This window comes from Ambystoma mexicanum, chromosome 6p (genome assembly GCF_040938575.1).
Source record: "Ambystoma mexicanum isolate Mex_15411 chromosome 6p, UKY_AmexF1_1, whole genome shotgun sequence".
NCBI lineage: Eukaryota > Metazoa > Chordata > Amphibia > Caudata > Ambystomatidae > Ambystoma > Ambystoma mexicanum.
In genome coordinates this window covers 1,155,353,739-1,155,366,681 of record NC_090935.1, presented here as the reverse complement: position 1 = coordinate 1,155,366,681, position 12,943 = coordinate 1,155,353,739, and the positions used below count along the sequence as shown (strand labels likewise).

Below are 12,943 nucleotides of genomic sequence, written 5' to 3'. Positions count from 1 at the left end.
ATCTCCCTCTCCTACCTGTCCTGATCTCACAGAGCAAGCTCTTCAAACTCTTTTTTTTAAATTGACTCTTCTGTACTGTTTTCAGATGTGCAACTGTTTACCCCTTTTGAAGAACACTCTCCTGACACAAATGTCCCAGAAAACTATCACCCTCATTATTGAAAACCCTTTGAGTGGGTGGTCTTGAAACACATCTCAAAGTACCTCGAGGATAATGGCATTGGCGAACCACCAGGACTGCACTTATGCATGTCTCCAACTTTTTCTGTAATGCTCACCACTACAATCTCTTTTTTACTCAGCCTTTTGGGCCTCTCTGTTGCATTCTGCACTCTCAACCACTCCCCTTTCCTCATCACTCTCCAAGACCCTGGGTTTCCCAAATCTGTGCTAGCTTTGATCGCTTCCCACCTAGATTACTGATCCTTTAATATCTCCTGGAACTTGCAAAGTATGCCACCACACTTCTGCCTGTTGGTTTCCCACACCATCAGTCCTTGGGCCTCTGCTCTTCACCCTCTATACATCTTCTTTATATATCTCAACTTTTGGCTTTCCCTACCACCTCTTTGTTCGCAACCCTCTTTTTTTCCTTTCCCTCCTTCACCGTAGCCACCCCGGAACGGATGACTAACTGTCTCACAGCAATCCATCACCGGATGTCTCTCTGTTGCCTCATGCTGAACTCTTTGAAAATGGAAGTCATGTTTCTCCTATCTTTTAATGTCATCCCTCCGATCCCCTCTCCTATCTCCTTCCTGCCTCACCTTATTGCTCTCTCATCTAAGGCTTGCAACATTGGGACCTTCTTTGATGGCCATTTCTGACTGCTACAATTCATCACTACCACCGCCTCTGCTGCTCATGTTAACCTTCTCAAAACATTCAGAAAAGTCCTCCGCTTTACCCAAACTCTACAGGTTACCAGGGTTTTCCCCCACTGCTGCCTACCGACACCATGCTGGTTGTCTCTCTGTGCAAAATTGTATCACCCCATAATTTCGTGGCAAAAAATGCTGAGGTGGAAAATGCTGAATTTTTAACTGCGCATTTCTATGCAATTATATATGGGGTGTAGGTTAGGGTCATAAATAATGTATGGGGAGTATTGCGAAGGCTGTGGGGGTCTCCCCCTGCATATAATTGTGTGCGAAAAGAAAACAATTCGGCATTTTCGGCTTTGGTATTGTTTTTCCGAAATAATCACATAGGTCCTGCAAAACTGTTCTCTTTTCAAGTTTCCCTTCATTGTCTAAAAACGTTATCAATGGTCTTGATCCTTAGTAAATGGCTGTCTGTATCTCTGTCTACTTGCCATCTCCTTCCCTCTTCTCCTTTGCCCTCAACCTCACTATCCTATGTCCCGTGCCTCCTCGCGCTTCTGCTTTTCCTCACTAATCGCATTCAAAGCACCCCATCTATGCATCAATCAAAGCTTGTGTTGAACTTCACCTACTGGCCAAAGAGGGATCTCCCCATACTTCCTCCCCATCCTCCTCACCTCATGCTTCCACTCCCTCCTATGACGAGTAATAAATATGTACATTTGTACCATTGTCCCATTTACTTTTCAGCACTCTGCAGGCGCATGGGCCAGGTCAGTAAGGCTTTTAACTGCTACAGCCCTCTGCAACTATTCTGGCCTTTACACCTCTGGGCCCCACTGACCATGCCTTCCACCTCCTGACTTCAGCTCTGTTTTTATGCCCCTTTTGGCTTGTCCAATTCTGGGTTTGCTTGGACCTACCTCACTGTTGACCACCAGCGCTTCCTCAGCTAGTCCCGATAGCAATTCTCCTTCTCACCCTCCACCACACCTCCTCTACTCTCTCCAGCTCTTGATCTCTCCCTTTGCATTGCCTTGCTTCCCTCGGTTCATCTCTTCCATTCTCTTCCTAACTTCTCTCCTCCTTCCTTATGATGTTGTCCTCGTACTTTTTTCTCCCCATGCTACTTGCTCCTCTCTCTGCTTTGGCTCGCTGTCTCCAACCCTCCACACTAGCCTCAGAATGTGGGCCCTTTTATGGTTTTGAGTGGTGGCATCTGAGGGTACTCATCGATTGGGCTCACGGTTTGATTTAAGTCTTTTGCCACTTCCATCAACCTCAGTGCAGATGTGGAATTTCTTACTGACTCTAATCAGCTCGCGTTTGTGGGAATATGGTTGCGCTTCCATCTTGGAATCTGGTCGGTCCTCTAATGGTGGCTGCTAGATTCAGAAATGGTCACCTTGCGTCCTTGCATCTGCACGTGATTTGGAGTTGTCAACTGTTTGTAGTTGAAGCCCGCCACAACTACATTGTTTTCGAAGAATGATAGGCAGTACAAAGCAGGTAAAAAAGGAATAATACAAAGTGGGAAAAAATGAAAGGGAAAACACAAAAGTGTTTTACGTGGTAAAAAATGGGGGGAAAATACAGGAGGAACAAAAGACAGGAACAAGAGAGAGAAAAGGAGAATGAACCTGGCTCAAGGAATAGGAGCATTGCACCATGTATGGTTTGGAAGTGGAGGGTGGGAGCAAAAAAGGTGCAACAGGAATTAACTCATCTGCTATTGCATCTTGGAATGCGGACAACCTGAATGTCAGAAGTAAGTCTTGAAAAGAATGAAGTGTGATGCAATGATTTGAATAGACACCCAAGTGAATTCTGGGGAATTGAACAAATGTAAGCCCTGTGGATCTCTGCAATAATAGCCCCACATGTCTCCCAAAAGTGATCTGTTCTTACTTACCAGTAAGCCTCAGACATCAAAAGCATACAGGAATTTGACTAAAATCCACACATTGCCACAAATAACATGGATCAAGTGCAATGCAAGTGATGCATGTTGTGCTCAGCTTAATTGCTCACATATTCTTGAGTTAAGCATCTGGGAAAGGTGACCAGATAACAGTGATAAATGTATCGAAGTGTATGGTTTTGCTGAAACCTTTTCAATTTCTATTCTCTTCTGTAAGCACTTATATTCGTTTTTTGGAGTTGTTTGGTGGTGATCTTTTTCTTTTTTGGATGTTCCCCCGCCGCCCCAGGAATTTTCCATTTCTGTTTTCAGATGGACTTTTAATTTAGTGAACGGTGTTGTTTTTAAGGGTGGGAGAGTTAATCAGGACCCAAGTAGTTATCATATTTTTTATCATTTATTATAACCGTATCATACAAGTAAATAGTTATATCAGAAGTAGCACTTGGATTGACTCGGTGAACTGCTACTGTGGCTACTAAATTCCTAACTGGAAGAGTGACTGAGTGGCGGGCACTACATAGGTGCTTGGGCACGGTCCCTCCAATTATTCACAGGCATGCACTTATTCTGTCATGCACAGGGATCCAATTCAGGAAGAGTGTGCATGACTGAATAAAACCCACTTCCAGCAGGGACTGGGCCCTGCAAGCACACATTTGGGTCCCTATGTGGATGGAGGCATGCAAGACTTCGGTCCTTGCATGCAGAGTGGGAAGCAAGAGAGCACATCCCACAGGATTCCGTGATGCAGTCTATTTAGAAACTCTGTGTTTTGCTATGGCCCGTGCCGAGGCGGGACTCAGGGAGGCAAAGGCAAATCGGCATCACTCCTTGCTTCCTGTCGCCTCGCAGGCTGCTGGGACTCTAAGAAGGGATTCAGTGCTGTGCAAGGGACCGGGACCTGGAGGTAAATAAAGGGATGTGAAAAAAACGGTATGCTATTATGAGGATGGGACAAGGGTGAACCTGGGAAGTGAGAATCACCACCTGCTCCATAATGTAGGCCCGAAGGAGACGTCATCCCTGCAGGAGGTACATGGTGTGCCCTCAAGGCTTCTCAGTCCATCCGTAGGTTTGTGTGTATTCTCCCTCAACCAGCCTGGGCCTTATCAAATGAAGGCCTATCATTGGCCTCAAGGCTGGAGCCTAACCCCAGGACTAGAAGATCACCATTCCACCACCACTGGTATAATTAACAGTGAGCCCTCATTTCTGGACCAAGCGGCACCTCACGGCCGTGGCTTCTCCCATGGTCTGCTGACCTTGTGCGTTCCCACCTTCGCGCACCAGAAACTGCCAGGCTCTGGCAGTAGTGCTGCAGTATGCAGAACAGGAATGTTACAGTAGTCCCTGTCACAATATTACAAATGAAACAAAGATGGCCACCAGTTACTTTATCACACCAGTTAACTGAGCCATGACGCGAACCACATATCTTTTTACCACAGAATGATTGATAGTAACTGTTACTTCTGTAGTCCACATCAGTACCTGCCAATTGCTTCTCATGCACACAGGCCAGGCACACTTCATTTCTACCCTGTATCAACAGAGTCCTAGCCCCGAACAGGCATACAAGGGGAGTGAGATGCTCTAGCATTGTGGAAGCGATGCGTTCTGACAGTGGAGAGGAATTGGGAACGGGGTAGAACGGAGAGAATATATGGTGGAGAGCGAGTGGGAGCAGAGAAGGGAGGGCGAGGAGTGTTCTACGAGAGAGGACCAGAGGTGGTAGAGAAGAAGAGGAGGAAGAATGAAAAGCAAAGTTGGAAAGAGGAGCATAGGTAATTGAAAGGAAGGTGGAGGATTGAGAAAGAAGCAACAGTGAAGAAAACCAGAAAGAGCAGTGGAGGAGAGAGAATGAGGGGATAAGCTAGAGAGAGGAATGGAAGGGATAAAGCACAACTCAAAGGTGAAGAAAGGGAATCTAAGAACAAAGCAGTAGGTAGAGTTCAGGAGAGAGAATCAGTAAATGAAGGAGGGGAAGAATTGGATGAGCCAGAAAGGAGTGAAGGTAAGTGAAGAAACAAGCTGCGTGGAACAGTGAGGAGGCCAGAGTAGAGTAGATGAGGAATCAGAAGGACAGATGGAGGGAAAGGGAAAGACTAGGAGCCAAAGAGAGGAGGTGTCTGAAAATTAATGAACACAGTTGTGACAAGGGGTGTGGTGGCAGCTACATGATTGAAAGAGTGACCAACTGGCAAAGGCCCACAGCAAAAACAAGGGAAGATCCCAGGGTCCAACACCCTCTAAAGAGTCTGACGCCCAACTCTGGTTGAGATGACAAAAGGCACCAGGGTTGGATGTTCCATGTGTTTAGATTAACCAGAACGGCATCCTGACAAGTTAATGAAGACTCTGCAAATGGTCAAGAAAGAAATGCAATGCCACTGACTAACCTAGAGACTGGCAGTGACTGTTTTACTGCTGGGGAGTATGGTGAACCAGAAGAAGGACTTGGGCGATCAGAGGTACTTCTCAAGACGTTTTATTAAAAGAAACTAATAAAAATGTGTACCTAGTCTTATTGCTATGAGGGAAGTTCCCTACCTATCAAAACAAAAGCTAAGAGTGGGCTTTAAAGTCCAAAATAAAGTTCTTAGGTCTGAATCCTATCTAACTAACTGGCCCTACCACTTTACAAAAACATCTAACTAAAAGGGAAATGGGAGACTTTGTACAATATGTTTGAGGAGGATTTTTGGGTTGGGAATACCCAGACATCTGGAACGGCCTTCCAGACGTCTGGGTAATCCCAACACAGACAACATCCTCAAACATATTATCCACCCCACTGTGCAAGTGGGGTCAATCTGGCCACAGGAATGGAAAGATACTTTTATTATAGAAAGAGAACTCAAAGTACAGTAAATAGAAATAATTAGCTGTGGCGACTCAACAAGAATCATTCACTTAGACTTTGTACAATAGCCTCAACAGGCTGGCCCAGTTTATCTTTGGTTTGTGCTTGGGTTTCAAAGTTCCTTTTCTTCACCACAGGATATTCTTCCTCGTCTTTGTATCAAGTTAGGGTTTCACTTTCTCTTCTTAACAAACAAAAACGTAAACTCTCTTGTTGTGAACATTTTGATTTCTCCAGGATTTCTTGTAAACAAACAAATAACACTTCCTATTCCGAGGTTTTGGGTTTTCGCCAAAGTCCTGTGATCCTCACACAGGGTATTTTCTTTTACCCAAGTTGTTTCAGATGGGGCAGCTGTCCACCCTGTCCTATCAGAGTTCTGTACCTTGTTTTCATTTCTCAGCCTTAATTCAAAGAATTCATATCTGTCTCAATCCTCGTTTCATAGGGTAATCCCGTAATCCTGATGGCTTCCACAGCCGTTACTCACAATATTCATACCTTGTAACGATAGTCTCTGCCTGGTTTATTGGGCTCCTGTAACCTTGTCAGTTTTCAACGCCACTACTGCTCTCTGTGACCCGACATGTGCAGAGCTCCGGAACTCTGGCTCCATTAAACGATTGGGCCTGTGCATCCCTTACAGGTCTACCGGCAAAGTTCGTTCGTGATCACATCACCAGATGAGACGCAGGTATTCCTGTCTCTGCTCCCTCTCTGACCTCGGCATCTTGGTCGGGTAGAACACCAATCCTCAGGTGTTCGGCTAAAGACTTGCTCACCCTCCCCTCTGCCACTGACTCCTTGGCCCAGCGTGGCTGCGTCCCTCCAGGACGTCAACGATGCAGAGGCTTGCCTGTGTGTAGTGGTTCTCTTTCCTCCGGAGGAGTTTCCTCCCTTGTACACATCACAGGAATAAAGGAACAGTGTCCTTCACAGACTATGGCGTTCAGGCTCAGGCTGTATTCAGAATTGCCTGTAGTGAGTACATGTAAAGAAGGATCTTTGTGAAATCTAGTCATTGAAGGAAGGGGATATTGAAGTCTTTTCCACATCCATATATGCAGACAAGGTGGTTGGCACTGTAAGATCGACTCTGGAACATCATACGGGTGAGCGCGTGGGCGTGGCCTTGCAGTGACGTGATCTCCCGGTTTTTTGATTTTGGAATGTGGGCAGGTATGGCTGAAGGCAATATTGTTTTCTATCACCCGTGAGATTTTCAAATGAAATAAAAGAATTGGAGGGAAAAAAATCCCCCATCATGATGTGGATAGCCAGGAATAACAGTTGAGAATTGATTTTTGAAGGTTTTTAACTTTGTATTAATAGGATCGCAACATTGCACTGTGTGATTAGCGCTGTTCAAAAACTTGATCTTTCTATTTCAGATCTGCAGCCTTATGCGAGGGGGGATAGCGGAGCGAGGGGGCGTGCGAGTGGGCCACCGCATCATTGAAATCAACGGCCAGAGTGTCGTGGCAACTCCCCATGAGAAGATTGTCCATATACTCTCCAATGCTGTTGGTGAGGTAGGAATACTGCTTGCGATGACCCTTTAATGCTGTCAGCGGCTCAGTGGCCCATGGATATGCTGTGCATATTCAAGATGGTTACAATTAGAGCCTCTACTAAGACTACATGTATGGTTTCCCAAAGGCCTTGCTGTAGGAGATGTTCACTTCTAATGTATGGACGTGAGTTTTTCTTACAGTGTCTCCTTTTCCTCTTTCATTTGCCACCTTGCAACCAAAAAAGTGTACACACACACACTTTCTCTCTCTGTATCTAATCTCCTTTCTCTCTCTGTATCCCTCCTCTGTCTCTTTTTCTGTCTCGAACTCCCTCACACTCCCAAACAACATGCATTCACCTGTCTCATATACTTTACCATTAATTTGAGGCCATATTGTTTCCTCCCTTTATGAATGTTAAATTCGTTTCTTTCCTCTATTGTAGATGCATATTTATACACCATTTTCTTGGTTTTAAATTGTGATACACGAACAGAGCAGAGATAACAATAGTCAAAATAAGCATCAGTTCTTTTCTTATTCACATTTGTCATGCATATAAAGGTTGTATACAAATTGTTTGAGTCACAATTGCTTGAATGACAATTGACCTTTTCACAATTGACTGAATTTTCAAGGTCAATTGTTACATATATGTGGGGGGGAAACCCCCTATGGCCCCCCCACCCAACGCAAAACCCCCCACCCAAACCCCTTATATATATCTATGGTCAATCGTAAAAAGGTCAATTCGGACCCTTGTAATTCGGTCAACTGTGCATTTGAACAATTGTGTTAGAACAAGTTGGGTAATACCTATATAAAGGGAGAACGGCCTGGCTTCAACGAAGGGCGTTCGCCAACAGGCTGACTTTGCCAAATGGCGGCCTGCCTGATTTAACACATGAGCTAAGTAGAGCGCATGCATGCAGGTCGTTGTAAGAGGCCGGTACTCGCCAGAGGGAGGGTAAGGAGGAGGTGGGTGGGGTTCGACAAGTAGGGGTTATTTATACTCACGAAGCGGGACTGGGTTTGCAGGGGTGTTTCCGGGATAGGGAGAAGGCTGGGGAACAGCAGACTGCAGTTTGCGAGTCTGTTCTCTGTGGGACCCGCCCACTCTGTTGCAGATGTTTCACTACCATTGGTGAAACAACCGTTTTGCCACATTTTTCGCTGGTCCCTGGGTTAGGGTAGATGTCATATTGGTTATTAGGGTAGGTGTGGGAAGATATAGGGGACTTGCCCACCATAAATAAATCCTGTGAATAATGTGAGGGACTTGGCAGGAGGCTTCCATGATGCGTGGTTGACGCGGGAAAGGAAGGTTCTGGAAAACAATTTTTGGCAAAGCAGGTGTGTGACTGTGCATCGTGGAGTCTATTAAGGCCCTGTCCGATATTTGCTGCACATCTCGAAACACAAATAGAATGTGTAAGAAACCTAAAACTGGGATAAAGTGTGTCCTATTGCGCTGGGGAGAGGAGTATTGTTTGCCAGCTGCGTGGTGAGTAGTATGTGGTTAACCCTGATACCACTACATATACTAGTTAGGGTGAAAAAAACACTTGCGCACCGCGCTTGGCCAGTAAAGTTCACAATAATTGCCCAGATATAAAGTGTCCCAAAGTCTTCAACTGCTTGGTATTACAGTTTGTCTGGTATTTAAGTTAGCAGAAACAGCCAACATGTGTTTCGACTAAAAGGTATTGTTCAAGGCAAATGGGTATCTCTGTGTTACCCAAATAGATTTGAGCGTTCCTTTGAAGTAAGTATTAAATGATATGGATAATGCTAAAGCCAGCCGTGTGCCTGACAGACACGCAGAGCATCCATGAAGTGACTCCATACAGGACACCTCACCAAATCTTTGTGAGGCTCTAACGAGGGGGACGGCTGGCTTTAGCATTATCCATATCAAGTAACACTTACTTCAAAGGAACGCTCCAATTTACTTATTGATAAACTACAGAAAAAACCCATTTGGGACACTCATATCAGTAGTATCACTCATATCAGTAGACCACAGGGAATGCACAGTGCTAATTGTTTCATAACTTGTAGTGGTCATGGCAGTGGCTAAAGTGGTTACAAGATGACTCGGTTAAATGAGGGCAAAACTCTTCAGACTCCAGTCTGGAAATAATTTGATGCTAAACACCCATGGTAGGACAACGCTACATGTGCAATTCAGTCTCTTTTAATGAAGAAAGAAATGTATGCTTTGGAAAAATAGTCGTCCAGATTCTCAAAAATGAACGCAAACGAATAAAAAGCTCAGAAGAGTTTTTTTCTTCATTTGTGTTAGTTTTAGTAATGTGCAAGTCACTTTATTCTCAAAGGTGACCTGTGCATTTCTTGGGGGTTGTGCGGCAGCGCAAACGTTCCTCTGGCCAGCCCTGTTGCATACATTAGTGTTGAGAGTGCGCTCCCGACACTAATGTATGACAGGCTCCCATTACCCTCTTGGATGCTGGGAGTGCATTTCACAGTCAAAATAAGGCATAGCTGTCTCAGCTTGGTAAACATAAATGCAAGTGCAATGCAGTGGCCGAAACCACTGCTGACTTCAAGAAAAATGCATGACTTGGTTAGAAATGATCCTGTCCTACATTGCACATCCCTCTGCGCCTGTTCCTAACTGGCTCGGCGGAATGTCCCCTTTTCTGGGCATTTCAAAGCGCATCCCATTTGTGAATTTGTGAAGCGCATTTTACACCGTTGTCATTGATGAATGCTCCCGTTGCTCAGAGGTGGAGATTTTAGACTCCTTCGCCTCAACGGCTGTGAAACCTAAACTGGAAAAGATGTTTGAACCCCCCCCCCACCTCCATAAAGAGAGATAATGCACCCCCATTCCACTGAAAGAGATGGAGGGGCCCTGTTCACTGAAAATTGCCCCTGGCTCCAGAAGCTCATGTCGACCCACTCCCCCAGAAGAGTTGCCAAGACCAGATACACCGCTAGTGTGCAGAGACGAAGGTCATGCAAGTTCAAAGACTTTATTGTAGAGTGCCGTAATGGTCTCACACACACGGTATTGTCAGAACTCGTCATGGCAAGAATAAATCAAGGCTTCCCCCGCACAGATTGGGAGAGCAGCCATGAATCAAATCTGAGAGTAGACATGGACCATGTCAGCAGTTGGTGGTGAACAAATTATGATCCTTAGACTACCCCAGCCTGCTGGGTCCCTTGCTAAGCCTCTAGGCCACAACACATGCAGGAGAGTAAGTCCTATATGGGGGGCTGGGGTGGCAAGAGAAGGATAACGCGAGATGTCTGCGTATATACATACCTCTGTATATGTCTGTGCATGAAGGGTGGGCAAGATTCTTTTTTCCACTCCTGTAAATCTTTTCTATGGTGTAGTGCTCTTTTGCGCAGGTCGTGTGGATTATGCCTGCCGACTGTAAAATTTTATTTTTGGAAAGAAAGTAGAACGTCCCTGGGATTTTTGCCCTTTATCCCCACCTGCATCTCCTGCAATGCATTGATCAAATCCCTGGAAAAAGGCAGCAGTACCCCACCCCATGACGAGGAGTGCCAGGTACCGCAGCAGCAGCCACCAGTGCTGACACCATCGGACACTATGACAACAGCAACAATCTCCACTATCACCACACCTAGACTTCTGCAGGACACAGATTGGCCTTTGCGACAGCATGCATAAAACACCTCTCATTCTGCCACTGTTGGACTTTGAGGAGTCAACCATCATTAAGGAGCCACAGGAAGGGGATGTGTCAATTGCCATGCTATCGACCTTGCTCTTCATACCACATGACCTGCCATCGCTGGTCAGGAGGCAAGGGGAGAACCACCACATTACCAAGACTGTAGACGAAGCCCCAACTCTGCGGTAAATGACCTACACCCACCAGCAAGCAATTGTGACAAGGCGGAAAGAATGCACCACAACTACTGGCTTCACCTGCAGGACCACCACCACACACCCTGGACCAGAGGGAGCACCAGTGCCCGATAGCTATTTTGAGAATCCACAAACCCTATTCATGGAAACCGATCACTAAGCCATTGTGTCTCAGAACAGAACACCAAGTTGTGTAAATAATTTAAGTTTAGAGGATCCCCCACCTTAAAAATGGTGGTTTTGTATCCGGATGCTTAATAATGTTTTCCAAACTCCATAGCTATTTATGTTTAGGAAGGCTCTTAAAACGGTTGTATGGCATTCCAAGAATGCTGCTAGACCGATAGCACTGGGAGTGTGGTGCTCTCGCCTCCTGGAGCCTAACAAATTGAGAAACTGCAACTAAGCTCTTTCCAAGCAGAGAATCTGAGCTTGTATAAGTCGGGGATGAGGTGCTGCGATGAAAGGGTTGTGATCTGCAGACATCAGGGCGGTATCCCCCTCTGACCCCCCTACCCTCTCTCACACACCAATCGCAGCAAAGAAACTAAAGAGGAATCGTTCCTGGTCCCCCTCAATCTCTCAGCACTCCTCGCCTCCCCTGTCTCGACCCACCACCTCTCTCCCGCAATCTCCTCCTTCCCCCATAGCTTCTCCCTTCCTGAAACCCCTCTCCCTCGATTTCTCATCAACTGCAACTGAAACTCCTAACCGCCCGCACCCAACCTTCAAATCCCCCAACCCAAACCCGATCATCCTAGCACACGCAGCCACCCAACCCCCCCCGAAGCCTGCCAAATTTTCTGCTTGCCCACTATTCCCATCTAGCATCACCCACCCTACCTCTCTCCCTCCACTCTCTCCGCCACCGCCCCAGCACCGAGACCAACCTTGCCTGCCGATGTGAACTGTATCCTATTTAACGCCCGATCTATAGCAAAAAACAGACATTGCATCTTTGACCTCCTCGCCTCTGTCAAACCAGACCTAGTTTTCATCACTAAAACCTGGTTCTCAGACAACTTCGGCACAATCGCTAATGAAGCCTTTCCCCCTGACTACTCACTCATCCCACTGAACCGTCCGTCCAGAGGAGGGGGGGTAGCATTCCTCTTCAAATCTCTCCTCCGTGCCTCAATCATCGACAACCAACCCTCCATTCCATCCCGCGAATCTCTCCTCATTAGACTATCCCTCTCCCCGTCGCTCTCACATAGCTTCCTAATAATCTACAGGCCCCCTGGCTACGATAGACAATTCGCAAACAATTTTTGTGATTCTATCGCCACCCTCCAACTAAACCATCCCAACCTCACCCTTCTTGGAGACTTCAACATATGGCTCGACATCCCCACCAACCCTATGACACACGCCCTGGTTGACGGTTTAGATGCATTAATCTCCAACCCCACATAAACGGCCCGACTCACAATAAAGGACACACTCTTGATGCCATCTTTAGCTCCAACACCCTGATTCATTTAAAGCCCCCCACCCCTATCATCTGGTCCGATCACTTCATTCTCTCGTTCGCCATCCACTCACCCGACCCCCTTCCCGTACTCGTATCTGAACCTACGCAAATGCTGGAAAAAACTAATAATCACCCCGGACCTAGCCGAGGCACTCCTACAGTCTCCACCACCTACCTGCCGTCTCAACAACCAACTAACCCCTGAGGCCTTTGATTCATGGCTCAACGCACCTCTGATGCGACTCACCCCCCCCCCTTGCAAACCATCAACCCGCCGTGGCCTTTTCCCTAGATGGTTCACTCCTGAGTTGAAGACCACTAAACGACAATACAAATACCTAGAACGCAAATGGCAGAAAGAGAAAACCCACGAGAGCAGGACCACCTTGGCCCGACACCTGTACCGGTACAAGGCCGAAATCCGGAAAGCAAAAAAAGCCCACTACAACACTCAAATCCTAAACTGCAAAAAC

At 46.3% G+C, this 12,943-nt stretch overlaps 1 protein-coding gene across 5 annotated transcripts in view; it reads left to right on the top strand.

Moving 5' to 3' along the window:
- APBA1 (amyloid beta precursor protein binding family A member 1) overlaps positions 1-12,943 on the top strand; it is a 1,040,959-nt gene that overhangs the window by 1,009,008 nt on the left and 19,008 nt on the right. For all 5 annotated transcript variants that reach the window (XM_069625788.1, XM_069625787.1, XM_069625786.1 and 2 more), the window contains one exon: positions 7,003-7,143. In XM_069625788.1, coding sequence (XP_069481889.1) covers positions 7,003-7,143 — 141 coding nt within the window. The remainder of the gene's footprint in view (positions 1-7,002; positions 7,144-12,943) is intronic.